At 34.4% G+C, this 15968-nt stretch overlaps 1 protein-coding gene across 2 annotated transcripts; it reads left to right on the top strand.

Annotated features, from left to right (window-relative positions):
• Positions 1 to 797: 797 nt before the first annotated feature.
• On the top strand, positions 798 to 15732 carry LOC100784052 (pentatricopeptide repeat-containing protein At5g04810, chloroplastic). 2 transcript variants are annotated; one of them, XM_006605654.4, is made up of 10 exons: positions 798 to 1819; positions 4742 to 4869; positions 5561 to 5701; positions 6757 to 6843; positions 7284 to 7437; positions 10698 to 10757; positions 11791 to 12219; positions 14163 to 14458; positions 14615 to 14744; positions 15094 to 15732. In XM_006605654.4, exons 1-10 carry the CDS (start codon positions 977 to 979, stop codon positions 15619 to 15621), a joined length of 2796 nt encoding a protein of 931 aa, XP_006605717.1. In that variant the 5' UTR covers positions 798 to 976; the 3' UTR covers positions 15622 to 15732. The 2 variants fall into 2 exon arrangements, with proteins under 2 accessions (XP_006605717.1, XP_003556878.1); XM_003556830.5 differs by having other exon boundaries at positions 15091 to 15732.
• Positions 15733 to 15968: the final 236 nt, after the last annotated feature.

Here is a 15968-nt window from a genome sequence, read left to right as displayed (position 1 = left end):
TGTTGACAAAAAGTTTATGTCTACTTTTATGATTAGACAAATCATATATAGAATACCAAAAAAACACTTCAAATCAATATACTCACTCCCTTTGTTTATGGCGTGTAGTTATATGAGAGGCTTTTTTATTTTTTATTTATTTGTCACGCTCTTTGACATATTATTTATATCTATTTTTACACTTAAATAAATCATATGGGAGAATAAAAACAATAACACTCAAGATGAAATTGTGTGGTTAGTTGGATTAAAAAAAATCAAATTCGAGTAAAATTTGTCACTCTTCCACAATTAATTATGTCTATTTTCACATTTGGACAAATCACATTTAGTGAATGTACTAGTTAAATAGGATGCTTGATATATTAATCATGTTGTGATTTTACTTATGTCAAATGTATTCTTAGTAAACATTATTCAATAAACATTATTCAATAGAAATTTTCATTAATTAAAGATAATCACATTTAAAATAAATTAGTAGTGCTAATTGGATAAAAAAAATTCAAATAAAAACTATCACAATCTTTAACTATTGTTTTGTCTATTTTTAAACTTGTAATCACATTAAGGGATGACATAGGTTAAATAAATAGTTTGATTTTTAACATGAATATTTATGGCAATTTAAATATTACACCTGTCATATTAATTATATTGTAGTTTTGTATATTTCAAATATTTTTTTAATAAATATTGGTTAATTATTCAGTTACATTAAATAAACATTTACATTTAAAATAAAGTTATAGTATCAAATAGATAAAAAAAAGTCAAATAAAAATTATCATATTTCTGTAACAGATATCTATATTCATTTTTACAATTAAATGAAAAAAATAAAATTCAAATAAATAAAGACACTAAGACTTTATCCAAAAAAGTATACTAAATATTTTAATTACTCCCTTACCAGTGGACAGAGTATGAGGTTCTGATACTGCTGCTACTACGACAAACACCAAAAACGATAACAATGGAACCTCTCTCGTTCTCCACCTCACACTTGTCCGTTCCCTCCAACACCACCATTTTCTCCCCCAAACACCACCCTCCCTCCTCCTCCGCCGCCACCACCACAACCACCGTATCCTTCTCCCTCAAACCACCGTCAGACTCCAACAACTCCGCCACCCCTCGCCGCCCCTCCAAATCCCTCAAAGCCACACCAACAACCCCTCCCTCAAACCCTAAACCCGCTCCAATCTCAAACCCCCTCGCCAACAAGCTATGGCTCACAAGCAAACTCTCCCCTCCCCCTCCTCCGCCACCACCGCCGCCCCCGGAAATCGACTCCGAAATCGAAACCGAGACCGATAAAGCGAGCGGCGACGGCGCGAATTCTGATTCCCGGAATTCCGATTTCCGGCAGCCGGGGAAGATCTTCGTGGGGAACCTGCCGGCGTGGGTGAAGAAGCCGCAGGTGGCGGAGTTCTTCCGGCAGTTCGGTCCCATACGCAGCGTGATTCTGATCAAGGGCCACCACGACACGGAGCGGAGCGCAGGGTTCGCCTTCGTCATCTACGATGGCGTCGAGAGCGACGACGAGGCGGACAAGGCGGCGATGCGGGCGGTGGAGTTTGACGGCGTGGAGTTCCACGGGAGGGTGCTGACGGTGAAGCTCGACGACGGGAAGAGGATGCGGGAGAGGAGTGAAGAGAAGGCGCGGTGGTTGCAAGGGAATGGTGGTGACAAGGGAGAGTACCCGTCCACGTGGCACGAGGAGAGGGACGGGTCCAGGAAGAGCTTCCAGAAGATTCTGGAAACCCAGCCCGAGAATTGGCAGGCCGTTGTGACTGCCTTTGAGAGAATTAAGAAGGTTCATCATCTTGTTATATATGCTCTTCTTATATTAGTTGTTGATTTTATTAACTCTTTACTCTGGTTAGAAGGTTGCTTGTGTAGTTTTTTGGTAGAGTAGGGTAGAGTAGTAGTTAGTAGTTAGAGTCTTGTTTGGATAAACTTCTCTCTAATTACTTATCTTGGAAGAAATAATAAGAAGAAAAATGAAATTGACCTGTTTGATACAAGTCATAAGTGCTTTTGAAAACTTCTCTACTACAAATATGGAGCTTTTTTTCAGTAGAGAAGCTTTGGAAAGCTCTTAAAAGCACTCCTACCTTTGTATCTAGACAGGTTAGTCACTAGCTAAAATTAGCTTATGCACAAGTTAAAAATCAGGTTTTGGAGAAGCTAATAATATGAAGAGAGTTTCTACAGATTAGCTTATGCATAAGTTAAAAATCAGGATTTGGAGAAGCTAATGGGCCAGTTTGTATAAACTTTAAAAAAAAAAGTAATTTAAAAAAAATGCTTTTTTAATAAGCAGATAAAATTTGCTTCTTAAAAAAGCAAAAAACTAATTATTTTAAGTAAACACAGTTTAGACAAACATCAGAAAACCACAAACTGCATATTTTATTTTAAAAAGCACGGATTTTAAAAAATAAGTTTAAACAAACTAGCCCAATATCAGAGTTTTTACCTGTTTTTTTAAACTTATTTGTTGGAATAAGTTCTTATTTTAATAAAATAAGCAACTTTCTGTTTTTTAGTGTTTGTCTAAACTTTTTCTGTTTAAAAAAACGATTTTCTGCTTATCTTAAGAAGTAAATTCTATCTGCTTCTTAAAAAGTGCTTATATAAAAAGCGTTTATTTTGAAGTTGTTTTTTTTAAAGTTAAAACAAACTCACCCATTATCTTATGCATAAGCTAATTTTAACCTATGGAAAAACTTATTTATTTTTCCTTCTTATTTTCTTCCCCTATAAGTTGTTATGGAGAAGTTTATCTAAATAGATCCTTATTTGTAGTGGAAGCTATGATTGAAGGTTTTCTTCCCCTATAAGTTGTTATGGAGAAGTTTATCTAAATAGATCTTTATTTGTAGTGGAAGCTATGATTGAAGGGTGATAGATGAGGAAAGGGGCATGTAAGGAAATATTCTTGGAAGAGCTAAGAGCCTTAGTAAATGTTAGCTAGTTAGAACAGCTAGGATAACTAACTGTTAGTTAGTTAAGAAACTATAAATAGTCTAGGGGATTAGGAAGTGGAGGGTGGCGAGACCTCAAAACTCATCTGTATTTTGTCTTGGGTGTTGGAGACACCACAATAATAATACACACATTCTTTGTTTCTGGTCCAGTTCTATCAAAGGGCCTTTGATTTGAATTTTTTTTTCTTTCTATTTTCTGAATTCTGGTTTTATTTTATTTCTTGTTTTCTGAAGTTTATTCAGAAAAGTAGTTTCCAATACATAAAATAAGGAAAAGTAGTTTTCACTGTTTCCAATACATACTTCTGAAAACAAGAAATGAAGTTAATTTTTGGTCCTGTGTTTACTTTAATAACAACACCAGCGAGACATTGCTATAAGTCATATTAAAACGAGGGGGCAAAAATATGATGCTTGGAGATTAAAGGGAAAATTTGAATGCAGCAAAATTGAGTTAGATGATACTCAAAGATAGACTACCGACAAAAGTAAACCTGCGAAGGCGACAAATTGAGTTAGATGATACCACCTGTCCTTTCTGCAGAAGCATGGAGGAGAGCTCAGGTTACTTGTTTTTTCACTGCAACAAAATTCTTCCAGTATGGTGGGAATCGTTGTCTTGGGTGAATATGGTGGGTGCTTTCCCGCATAACCCAAAACAACATTTCCTCCAACACATATATGGAGTGACCGAGGGCATAAGGGCTAACGGGTGGAAGTGGTGGTGGCTAGTATTGACATGGACCATTTGGAAGCAAAGAAATAACATTATCTTTTCCAATGATACCTTTAATGACAACAAACTGCTGGATGATGCAGTTTTCTTACTATGGACATGGCTCAGAAATTTGGAGAAGGATTTTGGCACTCACTACAATCACTGGTCTAGCAATCTTAGTACAGGGTTTATTAAGTAGCTGAAGATAGGAAATTAGACTAACAATCCGTATTAGTCTCACCAATGTATCCAGATATTGGCTCATGTCAAGAATACATTAAGTCTGACTTGGAACCAATTGTTTGATCTTTAAATTGTATCTTTTAGTACCTCTGGTACTCAATTAATATATATATTATCCTTTGCTGATCAAAAAAAAAAAAAAGGGAAAATTTGAAGCCATGGAAGTTGTTTTGTGGAAAACTTGAACTGTTTGGCCTCTGTTTCACTATTACTGAAGAGCAATTGATAAGAGGTGGGGCTTTTTGTATTTTCCTAGTTGAGGGTGGGGGTGTTTCAAGAGGTAGGACTCTAGAGGGTAACTAGACAGGATAGATGAAGGTTTCTTGATTTTCTTCGGTTACACTAGTATGGTTTTTCTGATTTGTTGCACGTATGTGTTTACGGTCCCAAAGCTAATGTGAAACATAAATCACTGAGATAAGAGAGTAACACATTATGATGTATGTCTTTTCTTTCATTTGTTAAAAATTCTTGATTACATTGTATTGTTATCAAAGAGGGCATCAGAAACTATGCCAAATTAGAAATAATGATTATTAAGTTTGAATATTTTTGTGTGAAATAAAAGAAAATAAGATCTTTGTTTTAGGTCAGAGACAGTAGTAGATTCATAATAATACTTCCTTAAATTTTGAAAAAAAAGGAAGTGGCATCTTTTTTGCATACACATAGATGATGGCTGCACGAAAAATTTTAATGTGCACCTGTGTTTATCTTTTGTAATTTTAATTATAAGTATTAAGTAATTGTTCTTGGATTCATTTTGTTGTTATTAATTTTTCAGCCTGCTAGAAAAGAATATGGCTTGATGGTTAAATATTATGGACGACGAGGGGACATGCATCATGCACGCCAAACATTTGAGAGTATGCGAGCAAGAGGAATAGAGCCATCTTCACACGTGTACAGTAGGTATGATCTTTAAACTGATCTTTTGTACTAGAGGTGTGTTATAATTTTTAACATCTGCTAAAAGTGTTTTTAGCTTTTAAGCTTAGGCAACATTCTGATTGGTGTGTGTTGTCATTTCAGAGATGAGCATGTGAATGAATTGACTTTTCTTTGCAAAGTTGAATATTATTGATCGGGGGAAAATATTTTACTGTTGAGTTTCTGTTATTTCAAATATTTACCCTTCAAAAGAAGTCCTCTTTAAATTTGTACTTTCATTTTTCTTTCTCCTCCTTGGTGTTTAACTCAAGGATTCTGATAGATAGGAACAGCATCAGATCACATTTCACCATAACCACTTATATCTCTTCTCTGTAGCTTACAACAGAATTTCCCCACTGGCCGTGCTGGCAGTTAGTTACCCCAAGTCAAGCCAATTTTCTTGCCCACTTGGGGCTATGATCCACTACAATTCTTCCTCACATACACTGTCACAATACATGGGTTTTTAGCATTCTTTAGGGATTCTGTTTGGTATTCTGTATTTTTTGTTTCTCCATTTTTATTTTGTTCTTTGGTTTAAGGAGAATATTATCTCCGTCATTCTTATAGTCTTTTTTCCTTCAAAATTAAATTTCTTTCTTGAAAAAGAAAAAGCACTATGACTTTTGTTTCTTCTGACTAATAATTAATGCATGTTAAATGTTTGCAGTCTTATTCATGCTTATGCAGTTGGTAGAGACATGGAAGAAGCTTTACATTGTGTTAGAAAGATGAAGGAGGAGGGAATTGAAATGACTATAGTCACATACAGTATAATTGTAGGGGGATTCGCTAAAATGGGCAATGCTGAGTAAGTAAACCAGATAAATTTTCCTCATTACTGTATCTTTGTATTGGATGTTTGTACTTGTTAGTTTTTCTTTTGTTCATATACCGACTCTCCTGAAAGATTAAGCTATTAAGTGAAGCTATATAAATGGATTTTGTCTCTAACTCGTCCCATTAACTTGGGCTCGATGCACAGCTAATATACATGCCCACTTTAATTGTGCTGTTTTTTTTTTTTAAAAAAAATTATAATAATTTTATAAAGAATGTAGCCAGCAAGGGTTCAATTTGGACTACTTGGTTATAGAACTTTGATACCATGGCAAAGGGAAAAATTGAAAGGTGCCCCGGTTGATTTTTATCTGGCTAGCGTATACTTTCATTTTGGTTCCAGTTCAATGCACTGGGGTAAATCTTTAAAGGATAGTTTCTATACCAGTCTTTTTCTGGAAAAGCATACTGTTGTGGCAGAAAATTGGAAATGAAGATGTTTGGGTTATATAGATAAAAAGAAAACAGTTATTGTGTGATAGAGAAGCTGAATCCAAACCTGATCATGCCAGAATGGAATCCTAGCAACTGATTGCCGCTGAACTTTGGAAGTAGAATGCCAATTTTTCCAGCTTATAAGGAAGCCAAAAACCTGTATACTTTATTGTAAAGGTTAATTATCTAGGTTAGATTTCATTATTAACTATCTCATTTATTTAGCTCTTCTATTCTCCTTTTTAATAAAAATATGGTTAATAAACTATAAAGTTGTTTCAGTCACTGTGGAGATCAATTGATCTTCTGACTCCCAACCACCAAAGTGTGAAATCTACTGCTATAGCTGGGTTTCGTTTTTTTCTTGTATTAAGTGATTGAACATTTGGTTTTTGCTGGTTTGTTCTTCATTTCTGGTTTTTCATACTTAAATAACCCCACTCTCACGTTTTCTTTATTCTCTTCCCTGTGCTGGTGTGAAAGTTTTGATCTTTGATATTGGGAAATAATTTGACGGCCAGTTCATAAATGAGTGAAGAGTAAAGCATCAGTTTGTATCATGGAGATAACTATTTGATGTTTCTTTGGAAGTGCTGCAGATCACTGGTTTGAGGAGGCCAAAGAGAAGCTCCCATCTTTAAATGCTGTCATTTATGGGGGCATAATTTATGCGCACTGGTGAGCATTCATATTTCTTTTAAGGGTTCATTTTTATTTCTATGATATGATTCAAGACCTTTAATTTTCATATGTTGCAAGTATTGGTTAGATCATTATTACTAAATGGAGATTTGTCTTCCAAATTTACTTGTGTCATTTCCTTCTTTTTCCTTTGGGTAATATTTAGCTGGGAAATAAAAACTAATATAAGTATCAGTATTTGCCAAGACAAAAAAAAAAAAAAAAATTCCACTCAAGTTGTTAATTAAATCAATATTAGGTTAAAATTTAAACACATTAACCACTCAATTATTCACTAATGTAGTTAATGTTTTTATCTATTATTGTAACCTAGATTTCTGTTTCTGTAAGTTTCCAATTTGTGTTAATGTGCAAGTTATTGTCATTTCTTTTCAATTTTCTTCTCATTGTTTTTGATATCCTGATGCATTTTACAGTCAAATATGCAATATGGATCGAGCTGAAGCCTTGGTGAGGGAGATGGAAGAACAAGGGATAGATGCTCCCATTGATATCTATCATACCATGATGGATGGTTATACAATGATTGGTAATGAAGAGAAATGCTTGATTGTATTTGACAGACTTAAGGTATAGCTCGTTCATTGTTTTATCATCATCACTATTACTATAGTCTTTCTAGTTTCTAGTTTTGGTATGTTTTGTCCTCATTGTGCTGTCATCAATTATATCTTTTAAAAGAAAATGTATCATGTGACACCTTCTATCCCATACATATATGTACTAATAATAAAAGGAACAAGAATTTAAAATTAATTTTTTTTAAAACACATTTAAATACAAGGCTTTTAAAAGAGTAAAAGACTCAAATTCACTTTTCTAACATCATAATAAAATTTGGCCAAATAAATAATAAATCATTTTGACTCAAAACAAGGTCGTCCAAGACCTCATGCAATTAATATGAAAACCTATACCCCAATGTCACATCCTATTAGAGCATTGTGTTCCCGTGTCCTCTAGCATGAAGTTCTTCATAGTCATCCACCTAATCATCTACTTCCACGAACACAAGATTCGAGATCATCACAGGATCCAAACATAAATAGCACACGGGGAGTGAGTTATCACATTCCTAGCTAATAGAGAAAAAAGATAACTAGATATACATATCATATAAATGAGATACAATTTGCTTAAACATAACTCATGTAATTCAACCACTTTGTCATTTAAAATTCGTTTTTCAATCATCAATCACATTACACATGAATCACACAATCCGATCAAGACATAATAACACATCAATTTCATAATAAACAATTAGCAAGCGTTATGCAACAGTTATGCTAAGACTCAAGCCTATATGCAATATGGTACCATGTCAGTGAAAAATCACCCTGGGGCGTTTAGGAGTACATAACAAGACACACCACTTAATGAGTATGTCAGGTCATTCTCACTAAGTAAAATCATAGGAAGACTAGTCAGGGTCACGCTGTTTTGCGAGAATGCTCCAACCATGTGGGACCAGCACAGACTTAAAGGAGCACTCAAACCGGGTGTATTTATCCAAGGCTTACACTCCGAAAAGTTCGTCAAGACCTCTCTTTCCTGATTCAGGTCCAACCCCTAAAACAATTTTTGCATGTAGACACTACTCATGAATTATGCAATACCCATGACCTCACACTCGTGTTTTAAACATATTCAACACATTGCGTTACAATTTAACACTAATTCGTAAATAGAGAACATACACTTTCTTTTTAATATTGCGCATCAACACTTTTCTCAAGATAAACACTGGTCGGGTTATTGTATAATTCATAACTCACAACACAAGTAATGTCACATCAGGTGTTAACCACACATTTATTCACAACTAAAACTCATGTTCAAAATTTCACATCTTATAATATCACAATCCACCATCACATGTTTACATGTATCTCGCAAATTAACACATATTCAACTTTACACTTATACTTAATCTCAATAATAATATTATAATCCCAAAACATGTTATTCTACAATTCATCACATATTCTATTCATAGACACTGCTCATGAATTATACAATACCCACGACCTCACACTCATGTTTCAAACACGTTTAACACATTGCGCTATAATTTAACATTGGTTTCTAGATAGGAAACCTACACTTTTCCTTTAACACTACGCATCAACACTTTTCTCAAGATAAACACTGGTCGGGTTATTGTATAATTTACAGCTCACATCACAAGTAATGCCACATCAGGTGTTTACCATACACTTACTCCCAACTAAAACTCATGTTTTCAATTTCACATCTCATTATGTTACAATCAACCATATCATGTTTACATGTATCTCTCAAATTGACACATTCTACTTTGCACTACTCAATTTTCATAACAATATTATAATCTCATTATAATAATTTATTACGCCTCATAACTTATATACACATCACACAGTAATAATAATATTTGCATGACACAAAACAGTTAATCAAACTACATTATTTTTAATCAAAAGAATTTCTATAACAATTAATATAAGATTATATCAAAAAAAATATTTTTTAGGCATTAACTTTACATCTTTCTATATATTTATATATTTGTATAATAATATATATATATATATATATATATATATATATATATATATATATATATATATATATATATATATATATATATATATACATAATGTGTTGATCATCATCATGGGAAAATTAGAACAAGGTAATAATTTGTATAAAATAAGTCATTAAATAATATTATTTAGAGTATAATTCATGTGAGAAACTCTATTTTTTTAAGGGTTCACACTCAACACAAGAATACATCAATTTCACAGTAATTTCTCATTGGGACATCAATTGGTTCGTCAAACATATATAATTCACAGTTGTAATTGGTTCGTCAAACATATATAATTCATGTTCTGCCGTCTGGCATTGATAACACTTTCTTTCCCGTCTGTATGGCCCTATTCCATTGCTTCTGTTTGGCTTCATCTTATTTATTTTTCCACGAATTAGTTTATTCCTGAGTTGGTTACTACACTTCTGCCACTTTTTTGAATTTCCTTTTCCTCTGCCTTGTACTGTTTGTATTAGAGTTGTCTATTTGGCTATGGTTTGCTATAGTCTTGGCGACATTTGGCTGTTTAGCTCAGTTCTTGTGATGCTTGTTGTGTTCTCTTCCAGCTGCTAGCTTTTGACTGAGGCAATTCAAGCTGTTTTTGAACCAATTCTTGAGAGATTAATTTTGGCACTTTACCAACTTTTTTTTTAAAGAAATCTGTCTTTCTCACTCTGCAGATATTAATATTATTTTTATAATATTTATAGTTTTTTAAAAGAAAAGGTGGTAAACAATTGTCAATTGTTTATTATAATCTAGAGTTCATGCATCTAGTATATAGCATCTCTCTTTATTAACCATCCTAGTGTAACTTGAGTTAGTTGTTAGTTACCTAACTAATTAAGTCTGTTATAATTAGTTAGAGGTGGTTATTTTTCTGTTATGGTAGTTATAGAGAGTATATAAGTAATGTAAAATACTTTGTATTCATCAATCAATAATAAACACAATTCTGATTCATTTTCTATGATCAGATATTCTCTCTATTCCAATAGCTTCCTTCACAAGATATCTCTTCTTCATTTGAGTTCATCTATGGCCTTCCTTCATAACTTAGTTACTCTTTACGTTTTGGTTCTTAGCATGAGAATCTCTATTTTTGTTTGAAATCTGTTCCCTTTTTGTTAATCTAGCATGTGTTATATTACTCTCATAGTCACGTTGATTTATTTGGATACGGTATCTAAAACTGCTGTGCATTATTGCACTCAACATTGAATGACACTAACTTTTCTTTGTTTTGATGAAGGAATGTGGTTTCTTTCCCTCAGTTATCAGCTATGGTTGTCTTATTAATCTTTACACCAAGGTAAGATATATTTCACACGTGACATTAATTTGGTCATTTATGCTATCCTGTTCGTTTATCTCATTCAGTAGTTACTATTGAAGTTCCTATCATGTATATCAGACCAATAAAATTCACATTATTTAAGTGTCCTTCATATTAAGATTAATATCGATTTCAAATCTATAAAAACATGAATTATTTGTTTTGTTTTTTTTAAATATGTGAAAGATCAAGATGATGGACTGTTACAATTGAATGGCTGGGTGGTATAAGTTTGTCAATTCTTGAACCTGTGCCATTTGATCCTCCTGCCTCAACAGAAGTACATGAAATTAATATTTGACAGACAATTTATTTGCAGCTAATAAATTGTCCTTTATGTCCAAGATTATACGGGGCAGATAAAGTTACTGGTTTTTCTTTCCTTTAACCCAAAGGCCTCTCTTGTTTCTTGTTATATGATGTGCTCCTTCATTTATTTCTTTTATTGTAACTGCTTGCATAATGCTTGCTTTTGGCTACCTTAATTTTAGGAGGCTTTTGGTCGGGGAGAAATTTTTTCATGCCCAACAATCATTATTCTTGGGAATCATGAATCTTGGGAATGAATAAAATTTGTTTGGTAGGTCATTGGGAACCTTTAGATAAGTTTCCTAAGAATAAAAAAGTTACGCATATTTTTACCAATTATTTTAGTTATTCAGCACATTATATAATTAATAAAGAATAACATGATGTTTTTACTGTAGTAAAAGAAAAATTAAACTTGTAAAAGTAAGATTTCTACCTCCCCCATGGGAAAATCTTTGTGGGAAATTGATTAAAAAACATTCACGGGAAACCTCTTTTCCTATGAATGTTATTTTTTTAAAATGCATACCGAACATGGGAAACGAAGTTTCCCAACCTATGATTCCTGGGAAACTAAAACCTTCTCTCCTACCAAACGTTCCCTTAAGATGTGGGGAAATTAATTTCGGTCAAACAAACAAATGTATGTGCCACCAACAATTATGGCCTGTTGACACCACTCTGTTTTATCTTTTTTCAGGTTGGAAAAGTTTCCAAAGCATTGGAGATTAGCAAAATGATGAAAATGTCTGGCATAAAACATAACATGAAGACGTACTCTATGTTGATCAATGGATTCTTGAAGTTGAAAGATTGGGCTAATGCATTCTCCGTTTTTGAAGACTTTACTAAAGATGGTTTGAAGCCTGATGTAGTACTCTACAATAACATTATAACAGCTTTTTGTGGGATGGGTAACATGGATCGTGCCATTTGTATGGTGAGGCAAATGCAAAAGGAGAGGCATAGACCTACCACACGCACATTTTTACCCATTATACATGGTTTTGCAAGAGCTGGAGAGATGAGGAGAGCCTTGGAGATCTTTGATATGATGAGGAGGAGTGGTTGCATTCCCACTGTACACACATATAATGCTCTTATTCTTGGCCTTGTTGAGAAGCGTCAGGTAACCTGTGGTTGACGAACAATTGTTAATTAAAATACGCAAATGACATGTCTTGGTTCTTACTTTTCCTTATCTTTTATTTGCTTATTATTAGAGTATTCTTACTGTGTATTCTTTTTCCTAACTACACTGAACCATAGTTCTAGGCTCTCTGGTTGGTGCCAGCTGTAACTCCTAACTATTAGTTAGTTAGGATATTGTTAGTATAGTTAGAACTCCTAAGGTACTATAAATACCAGCTCTGTAATCACTGTTAGTTGGGTTGAATAATGTTTATCTCCAATCTCAAACTCTATCTCAATCTCTTTTATGGTATACAGAGCTAGGTTTGATCCCTAGAATCCTTTTTCATGGCTTCCGCGAATTCTCCTCCTTCCTCCCCTCCACCACTGGTGGGTTCTTGGTCTTCTTCAGCTGCTTTGACATTCTCTCATTCGATTTCTCAGAAGTTGAATCAGTCATCAAGTGTCATCGTCTCTACATTACCTTGTCAATTCAACGATTCTGCAGAGGTTCTTATCCGTTGAAGATCGCGATACTGGTGTCGTCTCTGCAGTGTATCAAGCTTGGGAGGAACAAGATCAATTTCTTCTAGCGTGGCTTCAATCCACCATTGCCGGCGAAATGCTTCCACGGGTGATTGGATGCAAATCGTCATGGCAACTGTGGAACAAAATCCACTCCCACTTTCACTCTCTCACTCGCACCAAGGCTCGACAAATTCGCATCGAGCTTTGAAGTCTGTGTCTTCTACAGAGCACCTCGATATGGTTCTCGATGGTCTTCCTGATGAGTATGAGTCGACGATTTCCTGGTTAGTAGCCGATTTGAGCATCTCTCCATTGACGAAGTTGAAACTCTCCTTCTAGAGTATGAAGAGCAAATTGAAAAGTCCAAGAAGTCACTCGTTTCCATCAATCTTACTGAAGGCACCTCTGAAAAATCATCCAGTGGTAAATCTGATCCTCCTTCTCAACCTGCAAACCCTAATTCGCAAGCTCAGGTCAATCTGACCTCACAACCTCCTTCCAGTGACAACACCTACAATGACTTTATATGATTTTCAAAAGTGAAATTGAATAGCTAAAGAGTTAGTTTCAGTAAATTAAATAAGGGTTAAATAAGTTTTTTATGCTTGTAGAATTTCAAATTTTGGGTTTTAATCCCTATAATTTCCCCCCCATTTTTAGTCCCTCTTTTTATTTTTCTTGCTCATAATTAGTCCCTATGGGGTTAAATTTTTGCCTTATTGTTGCTTGGGCAAAAAAAAAAAAGAAATTCTACAAGCATATACAGTAGTCCCTTTTTGTTGCCCAGGGACTAAAACCCAAAATCTGAAATTCTATGGGGACCAAAAACTTTTTTAACTCATTAAATAAACATATATAGTAGTTATATTGTGATAGAACTGGTGGCCACGAGATTAAGAAAGAGCTGAACTGATTTATTATTGATGATAAAGAAATAAGAGAAACAAGATAACCCAGGTAATTCGAGGAACCTGGAGCCTCCTAACTATTACCGAATACCCCCCCCCCCCCCCCCCCAAAAAAAAAACAACAATTGGTTCCTAATAGTCTTATGATATTGATTGATTAGTTTTACCACAAACAAATTGCTCTCTGAGACGTGGCTCAATCCAACCCTAGTTGTGATGCCTACAGGACCCTAAGTGTGATGCTTTTGTTTCATGTCATCTTCTCTGCACTCAGCAGCTATTCTGTCTTCTTTGATATTTTACTCTACCCAGATTTGTATACATTGCAGATAAAACAAAAACCCATCCTATCAAAGCCCTAATTATCTTTTTGATTTAATTCTGGCTTAGTATGATTGGATTACAAACTGTTAGATGTACAGAGGGATGTTTCTGTTAGTTTTATTGTTTTAGTGCATGCATCGATAACTTCTACATTCTGTAAATAATGTTATGTTTCTTGTAGATGACCAAGGCTGTAGCAATATTGGATGAAATGAATGTGGCAGGTGTTGGACCAAATGAACACACATATACAACTCTTATGCAAGGTTATGCTTCACTGGGTGACACTGAAAAGGCCTTTCAGTACTTTACAGTGTTGAGGAATGAGGGCCTGGAGATTGATGTTTATACTTACGAAGCGTTATTGAAGTCATGTTGCAAATCAGGCAGAATGCAGAGTGCCCTTGCAGTCACAAAAGAAATGAGTGCAAAAAATATTCCAAGAAACACTTTTGTCTATAACATACTAATTGATGGGTAAGATTTAATACATCTGAATATATTCTTGAATGAGGGCATTGTCTATTTTTTTACTTTTTTTCAATGTGTACATGCTTGGATGCTTTAACATTTTTGCTCATTAATGACTTCACAACTTGCTTTATATGTTAGTAACCTAGTTTTATTTGTTAGTTGGGCTCGGAGAGGTGATGTTTGGGAGGCTGCAGACTTGATGCAACAAATGAGAAAAGAAGGACTTCTACCAGACATCCATACCTACACATCTTTTATAAATGCTTGTTGTAAAGCTGGGGATATGCAGGTATGATGGCTGTTGAGAAATATAATTTTATTAAGTTGGTGGTTACTTACAGTGGACTAAAAATAAGGGTATAAATGTCTCATTTGGGTCATCTTCATCGTCATTTAGTATAGCAATGAATTGAGTGCAAAATCCTTGCATGTTATGAAGTCTCATTTCAATTCTTTCTGTTTGCTCTCACAAACAGATCTTGTTGGTTTATGTTATACATTTTTCATAATACTCCCCGTGCTGCATGTTAAACCGCCTCAAAGCATGGTTTTTGAATGGTAGATTTTCAGAATTTTTTATCAAATCATGGTAATTTATTTACATCTTGTTAATCAGTTTTTCTTCTTCCTGGCAGAAGGCAACTGAGATTATCCAAGAAATGGAAGCATCTGGTATAAAACCAAACCTCAAAACCTACACAACTCTAATAAATGGTTGGGCACGTGCTTCTATGCCAGAGAAGGCTTTGAGTTGCTTTGAAGAGATGAAGCTAGCTGGATTTAAACCAGACAAAGCAGTGTACCATTGTCTCGTGACATCTTTGCTATCAAGAGCCACCTTTGCTCAATCTTACGTTTACAGTGGCCTCTTGTCTGTATGTAGAGAGATGATAGAGTCTGAGATGATTGTCGACATGGGAACTGCGGTTCACTGGTCAAGATGTTTACGCAAGATTGAGAGGACTGGAGGGGAACTAACAGAAGCCCTACAGAAGACCTTTCCTCCTGATTGGACCTCACATAATGTTCTTGATGTCAATAGTGAGACAGAAACTGCAGATCTTCAAATTGATGATGAGGACGAGGATGAGGACGATGTGCATTATAATGTTAATGGAATCAATAATGATGATGATGACACTGATGATGATACTGTTATCTCATAGTCATACAGGTGATAGTTTTGAACTATGTTATAGTAAATGGAGGTGGCATACTGCCATGATGAATGCTAATTTTTTAGTCATTAAATTCTCTTTATTTTTCTTTGATAAAAATGAGCTAAATAGTTAATTCCTTTAACCCCCTGCATCTAGAAATCGCTTTGGACTTTTTAACTAATTTGAGCAAGTCAGGTGAATCCACCTTAAGGAGCAAAGGTTTTGTCTATTTTTTTATTTTTTTATATTATATGAATTCAGATTCTTCTTTAAAGGGGGTTAAACTTCTTGTTACTTGGATGAAAGTGTTAGATGTGTTTTGTAAAACTGAAAACACAATTTTTACTTTCATG

The sequence above is a fragment of the Glycine max genome, chromosome 20 (assembly GCF_000004515.6).
Source record: "Glycine max cultivar Williams 82 chromosome 20, Glycine_max_v4.0, whole genome shotgun sequence".
In the NCBI taxonomy this organism is placed as follows: domain Eukaryota; kingdom Viridiplantae; phylum Streptophyta; class Magnoliopsida; order Fabales; family Fabaceae; genus Glycine; species Glycine max.
The sequence above is the reverse complement of the archived record's forward strand: the minus strand, read 5'-3'. Positions and strand labels throughout refer to the sequence as shown.